Source organism: Pelophylax lessonae, assembly GCF_965119305.1.
Source record: "Pelophylax lessonae genome assembly, chromosome: 9".
Classification (NCBI taxonomy): Eukaryota; Metazoa; Chordata; class Amphibia; order Anura; family Ranidae; genus Pelophylax; species Pelophylax lessonae.
In genome coordinates, this window is record NC_138776.1 from 81,840,525 (window position 1) to 81,856,273 (window position 15,749).

General features: G+C 46.3%; 1 protein-coding gene across 1 annotated transcript in view; it reads left to right on the top strand.

The window, feature by feature from the left end:
- The window catches only part of LOC309564235 (alpha-2-macroglobulin-like protein 1), a 351,540-nt gene that overhangs the window by 7,928 nt on the left and 327,863 nt on the right, over positions 1-15,749 (top strand). The window contains exon 3 of the mRNA XM_082268861.1: positions 6,906-7,062. Coding sequence (XP_082124987.1) covers positions 6,906-7,062 — 157 coding nt within the window. The remainder of the gene's footprint in view (positions 1-6,905; positions 7,063-15,749) is intronic.

Below are 15,749 nucleotides of genomic sequence, written 5' to 3' on the forward strand. Positions count from 1 at the left end.
TGGCTGTGCAGAGGGCGGCATGTTAGAACAAGTCTATCCATTGGAGGAGAGCAGGCTGATTTCCCAGTACAGCCAGAAAACTGACCACGCTAAGCTCTCTTGTCTTCCCAGTGAATGGCTGTGCAGAGGGGGGCGTGTTAGCACAAGTCTATCCATTGGAGGAGAGCAGGCTGAGTTCCCTGTACAGCCAGAAAACTGACCACGCTGTGCTCTCATGCCTAGTGTGTTCAGTTTTTATTAGGAAGGAAAAGAAACTGGCAGGAACACTAGTGATTTCACACAAAGGAAGCAATACAAAGAGGACAGGAGACTTTCTCATACAAGTACATGGTGCAGCAGGCACACATCAGGAATATAAAATGTTGGGGGTCACACATTCTCTAAATGCAGGCAAACCGCTAAATATACAGACGCACATAAGGGAGCTGTTTTATCTACACAACCCTGTCAGAATTCACAGTCAGGTGGATTGCACCACTTTCTCTCTCAGTTGCATACCTCCTAACTTTTTTAAATGGAAACAAGGGCCACGTGTCACGCCCCCTTACAGTAGAATTTTACAAAAGAAATGATTAGTTAAACCCACAAGTGCTTTTTTTTTTACCACTACTATTCCTTTATTCTGGCTTTTGAAATTTACAAATGCAGCAATTTAGAAATTGGATGAAAGGTTCAACACTGGGAAACACTTTTTGAAAGATAAAAAGTGCATTTTTTTATACAACTATATAGATCAGACCAAAATGAGGAAGAAATAGGGACAGAGGGGCTTTGTTCCAAATCAACAACAGTTCCTCGAAATCAGGGATGGTTTGGAGCTATGCAGTTGAGGATTAGAGTTGTATCATCTAGCCACCACCAGCCTGCGAGCTGAGTAGTATGAAGGAGTAGCAGTAAGCTGATGAAGTCACCTTTCTGTTTAATTTGCTCTCTCATCTGTTATGTTCCAAATTGATCAGACCAGAGGAACAATATGTGTGCAGGTAAACCAGGCAATAACTCACATTTTCAGATGACCTCCCAGTAGAGACATGTTTAGTACAGCCAGGTCACCTCCCTGCCCTCAGCCTGTGACTGGACAATAAAGAAGCAGCAAATACTTATCCCTCTGTGCAGCACAGCTGATTGGCTGCAGGTATTTTCCCACCAAGTCTGTGAGCTGCTGTACAGGGTATTACAAGGGGCTGATAAGTCAAATTCAGATGCTTACCTTAGCTGCATTTAAAAATAAATATAATGTTCTTTCAAACATATGAAAATGCATTACTTAAAGTGGCACTCCGGATAAGCAAATATTCTCTAGATAAGATGCATGTTTATATTTCTATTCTTTCCCAGTGTGCTTTGTGTATCTGTATCTAGATCTGTTCAGCAGCTTCCTGTAATAAAGACCTGTTACTGCTCTCTCTCTGCTGGTGCAGGGTGACTTGTCTTGTCTCCACCCCCTCCTGTAGTTTACAGGCAGCCTGTAGTGGGTGGAGCTTTCTGAGTCCCTTCCACAGCTCTGCTTTCTGCATAGGCTGTGTACAGCACAGTGATGATATCACTGCTACTTTACAAAGTAATAGCTGCATATGCAATGGCATTTGGTGCAAACAAAGAGGATTTTCGCGCTTTTGTGGGTTCAGCTTTCATGTTTTCTTTGGAACTGTCTAGTGTTTACCAGCTTTAAGTATTTGTACTTTGAAAGTTAAAGTGTGTTTAGTGTTGCATCACATTTTACGTTGGAGGTTAAACAAATCTTTTTTTTTAAAAAAACAAACATTATGTAATAATGGTTAAAACACCCACTCAGAGTCAATTTTGTGGCATTATGCTGATGGCAAGCCATGGCTGTGTCAAGAAAATTTTAAAGCCTAAACTTGAATCTAAATTGAAAATTAAAGCCCAACTACAACTCAATGAAAGCTTTTCTTTCAGGTGTGGATAGGATGAGAAAGGGCTAGAATGAATGCCTGTTAGTCTTTTGACGCTGTCTGTGTACACATGGAGAATAATTTCCTTCCCTGTCTGTTTGTATGGGCAAAAATTTCCCACATGGGGACATAGACGTAAATAAAATCCTTACAAAACCTTTCATTACCCTACTTTATTGATATTGCTGCCTGTCCCCAGCTTTAGAATTTTCCCTCACTTCCTGCTCTGACTGACATCTGTCAAATAGTCAGTAAGTTGGGATATTTCCTATTGTTTCCTCTTCTCTCTGAATGTGGAGAAACCTCCCAAATGGGCGCACGCAGCGAATAAAAGCTGACAAAGATTGTAACTAGTGATCGACCGATATCAGATTTTCGTTGCTGATGCCGATACTGATATTTTGGCCATTGAATATAGGTATCGGCCGATATTGTCTGATATTTTTGTACATTTAATTTTTTTTTTTTTTTTTTTACACTTGACAGGTACTGTTGTGGAGGGATCTGGGGGTCTAGAAGACCCCAAACCCCTCCTCTGCACTTAAAAGCATTCAAAACAACCAAGTTTGGCTGTTTTGAATGCTGTCATTTTTTTAATCTAGTGCCGAATACCTGGAAGTGTTGTCATGACATCACTTCTGGGTTTTTACATGGAGACCTGATCAGAGCCGAATGCGGCTTTGATTGGGTCTTCTCTTCTGCGGCCTAGCAGGTAGGATGTCCGGGTATCCCAGTGGGACGGGAGACCCAGGCGAGCCACGGAAGGTGGCGGGATGGGGACATCCCCTCCCGCTCCTTGTAATGACAACTGAGCAGCTTCTCAGCTATGGACGCCGGTACCGGGGTGATGCCTCTAGCTGCAGGCATCACTCCTGTACAGCACTTTCCCGAAATATCAGCAATATCGATAACCTCCAGGACCGATTCAGATATATCGGGGAAAGTGCAGATCGGCCCTCGATATATCGGCTTTGCCGATAATCGGTCGATCCCTAGTTGTAAACACATTTGGCTTTAAGCATATATACCAGTGACACAACCTACCTACTTAGGACTGTTCTGTTTTCCATGCAGGCATCTGCTCAGAATTTTCACATCTTAAGAATCTACTGTTCTAATAACACCAATGTCTGAGTCTGTGAAAATGCAAGGCAGGTATTCCCAATTCCGCCTTGTGTTCACTACTTATTGCACAGAATTACTTGGAAGAGTCTGAAGTCTTCACTAAGGCCTCATTTCCACTTGCAGTGGGAGAGTAAGAATGCTTCTATATCGGTACCCCCACAGGAGCCGCTTAGATATTGGTTTTCCCGGGCCTCCCACCGCCAGTTACAGGGCATTTTCACACAGCCAGGTGCACACACTCTTCTGCTCGTTATCTTCAATGACCAGTCTAGGGGATTGTTTTTGTATTTTATTTGGAGAACTTGGATAGGAGAAGGGATTCAGTAGGATAGTCCAAAATAACTATTTACAGGTGAGGACAACTCTCTCAATAAAACTGTATAGCAGATCATCTGCAGGACCATACAGCGCCTGTATGGGATGAACAAGTCCCTTTGTAGCTGAAGGAACTCAGTGAACTTTGTCTCTTCAAGACACTAGCCAGTGTCTCCTTTAGCTTGTACACAGTAACTGACTTCTAGCACCCAGAGGGGGATCTAGCAGCACAAGTCCCAGGGATCCCCTGTGGTATTTACAAGGCTCCTGAAGCACGCATAGCAGCCTTCCTCAGTAGTACCAGACAGGATCCACAGACATCCTCCCTCAGTCAGCTCTCATAAGTACCATGGGTTGTACCTTCAGTGTTTCAGGCCCTCAGGTCGACCACCTGAGGCCGCGTGGCAGCCTGCGCAAGGGAGAGGCAGCAGCCTCCTCCCCACCTGGACCTCTCTCTCTCTGGAGGTAGACTGGGCCACCAGCCCATGTTCTCTCCAGATATAAATACAGTCACCCAGCATGCCTTGGGACACATCCCCTTCTAATTGGCCAGGGTTGTACAGGCAGCAGTGCTCTCATCTGCCAAGATTCCACTCACTGTCTAATATACTTCATAGCCATTGGATCAGTGTGAAGCATCAAGACAGCATGAGCAGCACCAGAGCACACTGAGTAGCCTCTGCTAAACAATCACAGCTCTCTATTAAGCACAGAAATCAAGAAACTATATACACTAACTCTAGCACCTACCTAGGAGTGCGCTACAGTTAGTTCAGTCATTTTTTACCACCCCTCAACCACTCCCTCTTAAGTTGCAAAGGCAGCGTACTGGGGTGTAGTATTATTATTATTATAATAATTATTATATAGGATTTTATAGAATTTACAGTATCTAACAAAAGTACACCCCTCACATTTTTGTAAATATTTTATTATATCTTTTCATGTGACAACACTGAAAATATGACACTTTGCTACAATGTAAAGTAGTGAGTGTACAGTTTGTGTAAATGTGCTGTCCCCTCAAAATACCTCAACACACAGCCATTAATTTCTAAACCGCTGGCAACAAAATGAATACACCCCTAAGTGAAAATGTCCAAATTGGGCCCAAAGTGTCAATATTTTGTGTGGCCACCATTATTTTCCAGCACTGCCCTAACCCTCTTGGGCAAGGAGTTCACCAGAGCTTCACAGGTTGCCACTGGAGTCCTCTTCCACTCCTTCGTGATGACATCATGGAGCTGGTGGATGTTAGAGACCTTGCACTCCTCCGCCTTCTGTTTGAGGATGCCCCACAGATGCTCAATAGGGTTTAGGTCTGGAGACATCACTTTTACCCTCAGCTTCTTTAGCCAAGCAGTGGTCGTCTTAGAGGTGTGTTTGGAGTGGTTATCATGTTGGAATACTGCCCTGAGGCCCAGTCTCCAAAGGGAGGGGATCATGCTCTGCTTCAGAATGTCACAGTACATGATGGCATTCATAGTTCCCTCAATGAACTGTAGCTCCCCAGTGCCGGCAGCACTCATGCAGCCCCAGACTATGACACTCCGACCACCATGCTTGACTGTAGGCAAGACACACTTGTCTTTGTAAACCATTAGACTATCAAAATTTTACTTCTACTAGATTGCCCATAATTTGTGGTAAAATTACATCAGAAGGGTCATGATATGCTAAAAATGTTTCTAAAGTTTGCACAATATGATGTGTCCTAAAGTGATGGAGGCAAACTCTATGCATAGGACACAAAAATCCCTGGTTACTCTCTGATCCTCTGCACCCAGCAATGACTTCTTTATAGGGATCGACTCGAACATCATCCGTTCTTGTGTTCACTGAACACACAAACAAATGGGGTGCTCGGCGGGAAGTTCGCCCGCTGATGAGGGCCCCATAATGCACGGCGCTGGTGCAGTGAATAAATTACTGATGATTGGCCAAAGCATGCACATGACCTGTATGCTTTGTCCAATCACAGCACAGTGTCCTGTCAGAGCCATGATTGGCCAAAGGCAGGCTGCCTTTAGCCAATCATGGCTCAGGGGCTAAGTCCACACCCCACACTATATAAGGCTGCTGCTTACATGGCAGCTGTGTATAGTGTATGATAATAGAGGTTAGGCAGGTATTTAGTGGATATTGAGTTGAGTTAGTTTAGTGCAATCAGTGTATTGAACAGGCATGCCCCACTTTTATAATGTATAGATATGTTGTAGTCCTGGATCCCCTCTCAATGCTCCCCAAGTTTTGTGTCCCTGTCCCTTATAGTTCGTGAGCAGTGCCATGCCAAGCTGACTGAAATTTCCCATAGAGGCCATTGTTAAAGATAGGGAGCAGTGCCATGTCAAGCTGACCTAGATTTCCCATAGACGCCAATGAGCACTGAAAGCTGAAAATTAGTCTAGGCAGGAAGGGGGTGAGAGTGCCATGTATTTAAGTGGTTAAAGGGGACCCTATGACAGAATTAAAAAAAAAAATGGCTCGGGGTCCCCCCCCCCCAAAATCTATACAGGGTCCTTTGGGTCTGGTATGAATTTTAAGGGAAACTCCATGCCAAAATTGAAGAAAAATTGCTTTGGGCCCCCCCAAAATCCATACCAGGCCCTTATCCTGAGCAAGCAGCCTGGCTGGCCAGGATGGGGGGGAGGAGTGAGCGCGCCCCTGCCCCCTCCTGAACCATACCAGGCCGCTTGCCCTTAACATGGGGAGAATGCTTTGGGTTGCCCCCTAAAGCACCTTGTCCCCATGTTGATGGGGACAAGGGCCTCTTCGGACAACCCTGGGCAAAAAAGCCAGTTTTTGACAAATCCTTCATTAAAAAAAAAAAAAAAAATAGTGTCCCCCAATGTAAATCCATCGTCAATCACATCGCCCGCAGCACCCGAAAAATAGAAAAAAAGGGCGCTCCTGCTTCTTCACAGGTCTCCCAGCTAATGAGCCGCTTGAGCCATGACAGCTCTTTTATAGGAAAGGGGCAGGGATACCAGGTTACATCACCCAGTGGCACTGCCCCCTTCTTCACGTTCCATTTTTTTTTAAATCTGTATTGCCGGAAGCCGACAATACATTACAGCCGAAAGCAAGTTTAAATTACATTTTTTCCTTTAGAAATGTCAGTATTGCTGCAGCAGGCTAAATACATCGTACAAATGCAGCACTTTACAGGCACATTAAGGGGACCCTCAGGCATGATATTTAAAGGAATTTTTCATTTTTATTGTTTCACTTTAAGCATTATTAATATCACTGCGCTTTTTTATGGCAATAACTTGCATGTAAGCCTTTAAAATCAGGACTTTTTATTTTTCATGTTTGTGTTCCATAGACTTTATTAGAGTTTGCATGTTCGCTAGAACATTTTCCCTGTTCGAGATGTTCTGGTGCGAACCGAACAGGGGGGTGTCCAGCCCATCACTACTTCTTTACTGGGTACCCACATGTATGACATTTTGGTAAGACAAGTATGGATATTATATAAAAGTTGTTTTAAGACTTTATAGAAGATATTACTCAATTTAAACTCTGATTTGAATTATATCCTGTCAGCTTCCTGCTATTGCGGACACCGAGGTCTGGTTGTTTCATGTTTCTATGGATGGGGAACATTTGCACCTGGAGAAGATCAAGAAAGTTCTAATCCTCAAAATGTCCTATGTGACATTCATCCAGACAGATAAACCCATCTACAAACCTGGTCACACAGGTAAATCATAAATTACTCAATAAACCACAATGCAACACAATTTCTTTGAAGACTTTTATATCATTCTTGATAATTAGCCCCAGTACATCATTTTGTTTTTATTATATATTTTTTTAATTTTCCTTGCACTTGATTGGGTATTCTTTATAAAATAAAGCTTTACCATATTTGCATTTACTAAGGAAAACGAGTGCCACTGCACTTGCAGTGGGCACAGTCTATTTGCCTTTAGTAAATCCACCCCATTGTCCTAACCTATAGGTTAGGGTTTCATTTTTACACTAATTCTTATTTGTTGTCATTGGTTACTTTTATGCAGGCTCTTTGCTTCTCTGAGTAATTCCATTTGTGTTACACAGTTACACAGTTAGTCAGGTTGAAAAAAGACACAAGTCTTCCCGGCTCAACAAACAAAAAACAGTAAAGAAAACCCAACCATACAATCCCATATACACATCCTATACCCGCAGTTGATACAGAGGAAGGCAAAAAACCCCAGCAAAGCTTGATCCATTGTACTACAGCAGGGGAAAAACATTCCTTCCTGATCCCCCAAGAGGCAATCGGATATTCCCTGGATCGACTTTACCTATAAATATTAGTACCCATTTATTATGTACACCCAGGAAAGAATCCAGGCCTTTTTTAAAGCAATCTTGTGAGCTAGCCAGAACCACCTCTGGAGGGTGTCTATTCCACATTTTCAAAGCTCTTACGGTGAAGAAACCTTTCCGTATTTGGAGACAAAATCTGTTTTCCTCTAGACGTAAAGAGTGCCCCTTGTACTCTGTGTTGACCTTAAACTCAACACCAAGTTCACTATACGGACCCCTTATGTATTTATACATGTTGATCATATCCCGCCTTATCTCCTCTTCTCGAGAGAATAAATTCAGTTCCTCTAATCTTTCCTCATAGCTGAGCTCCTCCATGCCTCTTATCAGTTTGGTTGCCCTTCTCTGCACTTTCTCCAGTTCCCCCGATATCCTTTTTGAGAACTGGTGCCCAAAACTGAACTGCATATTCCAGATGAGGTCTTACTAATGATTTGTACAGGGACAAAATGATATCTCTCTCTCTGAAGTCCATGCCTCTGTTAATACAAGAAAGGACTTTGCTTGCTTTGTAAACTGCAGCTGCAGCTTGGCATTGCATGCTATTATTAAGCTTAGGATCTACCAGAACACCCAGATCCTTCTCTGCTATGGATTCCCCCGGTTCTACTCCCCCCTAGCATGTATGATGCATGCATGCATATTCTTAGCCCCCAAGTGCATAACTTTACATTTATCAACATTAAACCTCATTTTCCATATAGTTGCCCAATGAAACAGTGCATTGAGGTCGGCTTGTAAGTTGGAGACATCCTGTAAGGAAGTTATTCCCCTGCAAAGCTTGGTGTCATCTGCCAAGACTGAAATGGTACTTTAATCCCAGACCCTATATCATTTATAAAGATATTAAAAGTAAGGGTCCCAACCCTGAACCTTGGGGTACACCACTGATAACTTAGACCATTCAGGGTAAGAATCATTAACCACTACTCTCTGAATTCTGTCTTTTGTTTTCAATAATTTTTATTGAATATTTTATGAGAAAGAACATGAAAGTACAAAGATTGTCATTGTTAACATAGACAGATCAGTCCCAATTAACCCACCGCAATCACAAAATACAAAGCAGAGAGTAAAACAGAAAAAAAAAAGGGGGGGGGATGTACAAGCGGCTTAAACTGCCACCATGCGCCAGGGCCGGACTGGGAATAAAGACCAGCCCTGGAAATAATTTCATACCAGCCCCATAACATTAGTATGCCAGTCCCAGTGGCGTAGCATGGGTTATCAGCACCCAAGGCAAGGCGAGTAATTTGCGCCCCTAACCAACGGACATTTAGCGCTCTCTGGCTCCCTACCACTCATACAGAATTAAGGACAGCCTAGCTGGGAGGCCACAGGCTCTAGGAACAGCCCAGCTGGCCCCCCTTCCCCACTATCGAATACACTGCTTACCCACTTCCCACTATCTAATACACTGCTGGCCCCCCTTCCCCACTTCCCCACTATCTAATACACTGATGGCCCCCCCTACCCACTATCTAATACACTGCTGGCCCCCTTCCCCACTATCTAATACACTGCTGGCCCCCTTCCCCACTATCTAATACACTGATGGCCCCCCTACCCACTATCTAATACACTGCTGGCCCCCTTCCCCACTATCCAATACACAGCTGGCCCCCTTCCCCACTATTTAATACACTGCTGGCCCCCTTCCCCACTATCTAATACACTGCTGATGGCCCCCCTACCCACTATCTAATACACTGCTGATGGCCCCCCTACCCACTATCTAATACACAGCTGGCCCCCTTCCCCACTATCCAATGCACAGCTGGCCCCCTTCCTCACTATCTAATACACTGCTGGCCCCCTTCCCCACTATCTAATACACTGCTGATGGCCCCCCTACCCACTATCTAATACACTGCTGGCCCCCTTCCCCACTATCCAATACACAGCTGGCCCCCTTCCCCACTATCTAATACACTGCTGATGGCCCCCCTACCCACTATCTAATACACTGCTGGCCCCCTTCCCCACTATCCAATACACAGCTGGCCCCCTTCCCCACTATCTAATACACTTCTGATGGCCCCCCTACCCACTATCTAATACACTGCTGGCCCCCTCTAACCCCCCTAATATACTGCTGACCCCCCGGCCCCCTTCCCCTAATACAATGCCGATCCCCCTCCTCCTAATACAATGCTGTTCCCCCACAGCCCCTTCCTCCTAATACAATGCTGACCCCCCTTGCCCCTTCCTCCTAATACAATGCTGACCCCCCTTGCCCCTCCCCCTAATACGATGCGGATTCCCCCCTCCCCCTAATACAATGCTGTTCCCCCCTAGCCCCTCCTCCTAATACAATACTGACCCCCCCCCCGGCCCCCGGCCCCCTGATACAATGCTGTTCCCCACAGCCCCCTCCTCCTAATGCAATGCTAACCCCCCGGCCCCCTCCCCCTAATACAATGCTGTCCCCCCCCCCCCCAGCCCTCTCCCCCTAATTCAATGCTGTTCTCCCCGGTCCCCTCCCCCTAATACAATGCTGATTCCCCACCTCCCCCTAATACACTGCTGATCCCCCTCTGACCCCCCTAATATACTGCTGACCCCCCCAGCCCCCTTCCCCTAATACAATGCCGATCCCCCTCCCCCTAATACAATGCCGATCCCCCTCCCCTAATACAATGCTGTTCCCCCCCAGCCCCCTCCTCCTAATACAATGCTGACCCCCCTTGCCCCTCCCCCTAATACGATGCGGATTCCCCCTCCCCCTAATACAATGCTGTTCCCCCCTAGCCCCTCCTCCTAATACAATGCTGACCCCCCAGCCCCCTCCCCCTGATACAATGCTGTTCCCCACAGCCCCCTCCTCCTAATGCAATGCTAACCCCCCTCCCTCTATTAAAATGCTGAGCCCCCCGGCTCCCTCCCCCTAATACAATGCTGTTCCCCTCAGCCCCCCTCCTCCTAATACAACACTAACCCCCTCCCCCTAATAAAATGCTGACCGCCCCCTCTCCCTAAAAAAAATGCTAACCCCCCCAAGGCCTCCTCCCCCTAATACAATGCTAATTTCCCCCTCCCCCTAATACAGTAGTTTCCCCCCTCCCCTAAATTTGGGGGGGGGTGGCGCATCAGCATTGTATTAGGGGGAGGGGGTCAGTATTGTATTAGGGGGGTCAGCATTGTATTAGGGGGGTCAGCATTGTATTAGGGGGGGTCAACATTGTATTAGGTCAGCATTATATTAGGGGGTCAGTATTGTGATAGGATAGCCCCCCCCCCCCCCGGCATTTACTCTTACCTGGCTGTTTACATGTGGCAGCTCAGGTTCTGCTGCTCCGCTCAGCCTGCTGCTCCGCTCAGGTCACACTGTGACTTGTCCTTCTGCTGCGATGATGCTGCTGGGGGAGGGATCGGCGCCATCATGTAGAGATGCAGGAGATGATGATCCGCCGCCGCCCGCCGGATGTGACGTGAGGACGCTCACATCGGCTGCGTAGGAGAAGATCCGTCGCTGGAGCCGGAGCACAGCGGGGGCTGGGGCTGCAGCGGCCAGTATCAATCGGCCACATCTTAAAGCGGCGGTAGCGGGCGGCCCCATCTTAAAGCGGCATCTTAACGCGGCCCCATCTTAAAGCGGCATCTTAACGCGGCCCCATCTTAAAGCGGCGGTAGCGGCCCCATCTTAAAGTGGCCCACCGGGAAATCTCCCGGTATCCCGCTAGGCCAGTCCGGCCCTGCCATACGCTATCGATAGCCTGGGAAAAGTGAAAAACCTGTATACCGTCCAACAGGAAACAAGATAACATTAACCAAAAGCAAGTATTAGTGGATACAAGCAACAAATTATCACATGCAATAGGGGCTAGAAATGTGGAAAACAATAAAAACATAACCCCCCGCAATATTGGCCTCCTATTCAATCCATCACCCTGTTCCGGCACCAGGGCAGCTAATGAAAGCGCACCGAGGTATCATAATTGGGAGTGCTCAAGTGGGCTTTCAGGACACATCCAAAAGTCAAAGAGATAGAAGTAAAGAATAGCAGAAAAGATAAAAAGGGGAAAAAGAAGGAGAGAAGAGGAGAGGAGGACCCCGCTCCGCGCCCCGCGTCCCCGACACCCCCACGACATGAATTCTGTCTTTTAGCCAATTTTCTATCCATTTACAAACTGATGTTCCAAAGCCTGTAGACTTTACCTTACACATTAGTTGTGTGTGGGGAACTGTGTCAAACGCTTTTGCAAAATCCAAGTATACTACGTCCACAGCCATCCCTCTGTCCAAGGTTTTACTTACCTCCTCATAAAAAGAAATCAGGTTTGTTTGACAACGTCTGTCTTTCATGAATCCATGCTGTCTGTTGCTTAAAATATTTTTTTCCTGCAAAAACTCATATATGTGGTCTTTAATTAAACACTCCAGTATCTTCTCAACTGTAGAAGTTAAACTAACAGGTATATAGTTACTTGGCAAAGACTTTGATCCCTTTTTAAATATAGGCACCACATTGGCCCTACGCCAATCCAGTGGTACTATTACAGTCCTTAACGAGTCCCTAAAAATGAGAAACAAAGGCTTTGAAATTACAGCACTCAATTCTTTTAGGATGTGTAGGTGGATGCCATATGGTCCAGGCGCTTTATCCACCTTTATTATGTCTAAATATTTCTGGACCATATCACTTTCTTTTGAGCCATTGTGTATCATTTGGGGCTGTGTCAATACCATCCCCATTATGGTCATGAGCTCCCTCATGCTCCTTTGTATACACAGAGCTGAAGAAAGTATTTAATATATTTGCCTTCTCTTTGTCCCCAGTCACCAACTCCAGATTATTTTGTAAAGGGCCTACATGCTCAGACCTGACCTTTTTACTATTAATATGTTTGAAGATTTTTTGGGGGTTTGTCCTACTATCTTTTGCAATCTGACATTCATTTTGAATTTTTGCGTCTTTGATTTCCTTTTTTACATATTCTGTTATATTCTTTATAACAATTAAACAATGATAGTGTTCCTTCATTTTTATATTTTTTTAAAGCTCTTTTCCTATTATTTATAGCTTTTTTAACTTTGGCTGTGAGCCACATAGGTGCCATTTTTAGCCTTTTAAATGTATTGCCCATGGGAATATATTTTGCAGTGAGTTTGCATAAAGTCTTTTTGAAAAATTCCCATTTCTGTTCTGTGTTCATCAATGCCAATATTCGCTCCCGGTCTAAATCCTGGAAAGCCTCATCCTTGGAAAATGTTCTCTCTTAAAGTTAAGAGTTTTTATATTTCCTGTATGCCTTTTTTGGTTACAGCTAACATTAAATAAAATCATATTATGGTCACTGCCCAGATGTTCTTTTCTCTATCGCTCATTGACAGACGTAGTCCTCGGTGATACAGCACCTTCGGGTTATGTTGCCTCCACAGGAGTAGGACTAGACAGGAAATAAAATGCTCTGGCCACACCCTAGGGGCAGTCCCAGAGGGTATATCCTCTCTCTCTCTGCCTCAGCAAATCAGTTTTTTTCTGTCTAGTCAGGAGTAAGGACCTAGATACCTTGCTGGGATCTTCGGTCCTGGCAGGATTTTTTTCTTAGAAAATAATTTTTTAAGACAGCTTTTTTTCTCCAGTGTTCCTGTGAGATCTTCAAGCAAGAAAGCTGAACTGGGCGACGGGCTGGATGTTGAGATCCAGTGGTCACCCCAGTTCAGCCTACGAGCGCGTGCAGGCCATAGCTCAGCGCTGGGTCGGCCGCGACAAAGTCCCACTGGACGGGGACTGACCCTGCGAGTTAAACGTCTCGCTGAAACGCCAAAGACCATGAGTCACGGCGCCCGTATTGGTCGACAGCCCTCCCACCCCGGTGGAGAGGGGTACTGTCAGGAGTTGGCGCCCGCCTGGTTCCGGTATGGTGAGTAGTATGTTCCCCCTTTCCCCCTGACGGGTCTTGTGGTGAACGCGGGCCCCTCTCTGTAATGGTAAGGATGGGTTCCCCTCTATCCTATAACATGTCACAGATCCCCCTAATTGAGTGTGATTTTTGTGTACAAGAAGCCAGGAGGCTTGGTTTGGGAGCTGACAATCTAATTGTAAAGATGTGTAAATGATTGTAGTCAGTGGCAGTACTAGAACTTTACTGTGATAGTATAAGGTATCCTACCTGTCAGTAGCCACAGGGCGATGTCTATACATGTATACTGCATTCCAGATCATTCCTCCAGCTAAGCAGCGGACCGCATACGGCCCGCTAGGGTCCGGTACCTCCGACCACGCTGACCACCATGAGGGTGAAGGGTTGTGAGGCCGAGATCCTTCTGCAGACATGCCGCTATTCTGTGCAGGCCGCCGCCATTGTCTGGTAGATCGCACGAGGCCGCCATTTTGGTGTAGCCTCGTGTCTCCAGCATGGGGGCGGCCATGTTTGAGGTGACTCAAACACCTCATGGAGCCAGGGGGAGGAGCCGGCAGGCGTGTTAAGGGGCGGAGCCGCCTCTTTTACCCAGGAAATAGGGCCAAAGACTTCCTGTCTGTAACAAGACAAGCACTGAGCAAGCTGATGAAAACTTCTGTGCATCAGGGATGAGCCTTGCGGTCTGTCTCTCTCTCTGTGGGGTCCAAAAAGGCAGGTAACACTGAGGGGCGCTGTTGCGACTGGGGGACACAAAAAAAAAGTTTTTTGTTTTTTTTTACTTTGTCATTTTTTGTCGCTGGCAAGTGTCTTGTATAATCATTGATCCTGCCGCATAGGTATCCCCACCTGATCCCCTCAAGGTGGCCGCAGGACCCTCCAGTACCCCACTTGTTTTTAATGCATTATCGGCAATTTTGGAGTCTTTGGTATCCCGGGTGGAGGTGGCCTGTCAGGGACGGGGGTCAAGTAGCGACCCCCGCCTACCCCTATTGTTTATCAGATATTTCAGATACGGATTCGGAACTGGTCAATGCAGTTGCAGGTCCCTCTTAGGGGGCTGTTGTCTCAGGTAATATCTCCTCAGCAGTGAGGAGCACGTTTCTGCCTCCGCCATAGCACAAGAGTGGTGGATGCACTAGTTGTGTCCGTCCGGGAAACCTTTAGTCTTGAGGTTACACCGGCAGAGGTAGCTGAGACTGAGATTCCTTTTTGGTACTTGTTAGCCTACCAAAAGGGCGAAGGATTTTCCTTTACCCAAATGGGGTCGTTTTGAAACGAACCCCTGTTATTTCCAAACGCATGGCTAGGTGCTATCGGTTTGAGGAATTCCTCTTTATAGGATAGACGGTACCACCTGCTGTCTTGCCACAGACTGTTAGGATAAAAAGACCTCGTAACTAACGAGGACCTTCCTTTTCTGCTCATATAGAGTTGTTCGTTCCGCGAGGGCGGGCGATAAGGCGAAACCCTCCAAAGCCCCTTTAGAGGGGTTTCAAAGGGCGCTGGTCGGGTAAACAAAGAGTCCGGCTCAGCCAAGCCTGAAGAATATAGCCTGATGCGCCCCTACCCATCTCTGGGGTGGGGGGGGGATGTCTTCACCGGTTTCTGGAGGACACAGGATCGAGTTTCGATCACTTCCACCGGTGCGATTCTGCCCTTCTAACATTGAACGGTTTCAGGGGTTCTATTCGAACCTATTCACAATGCCCAGGAAAGAGGGCAAGGTGCGTCCAAATCTGGACTTGGGAAGAAATAGAGTCCATCCGTACAGTGGTGGCCTCCCTGCATAAAAGAGATTTCCTGGCGTCCATAGACATATAGGATGCCTATCTTTATATCCCCATCATCGCAGGACATCAGCGTTTTTTCGCTTTCCCAAAAATCATCCCTGGTTCCCACCAGGAGACTGAACTATCTGGGCCTAAGGTTGGATACATCCTGGGCAAGAGAGTTTCTCCTTGCTGGGAAACTCCAGAAGGTTCAGTCAACGATTCGGATTTTGCTGTCCGTCAATTGGCTGGGACTGATGGTGGCCTTCTTAGAGGCAGTACCGTATACCCAGTCTCATACCCGAATTCTCCTGAAGGAGATTCTTTTTTAATGGAATCAGAATTCCGATTCCCTGGACAATCGGATCCGGTTGAGCGAGCGGACCAGGAAGTCTCCGATGCTCAACCAGGGGAAGTCATTTCTTCCTATAGTATCC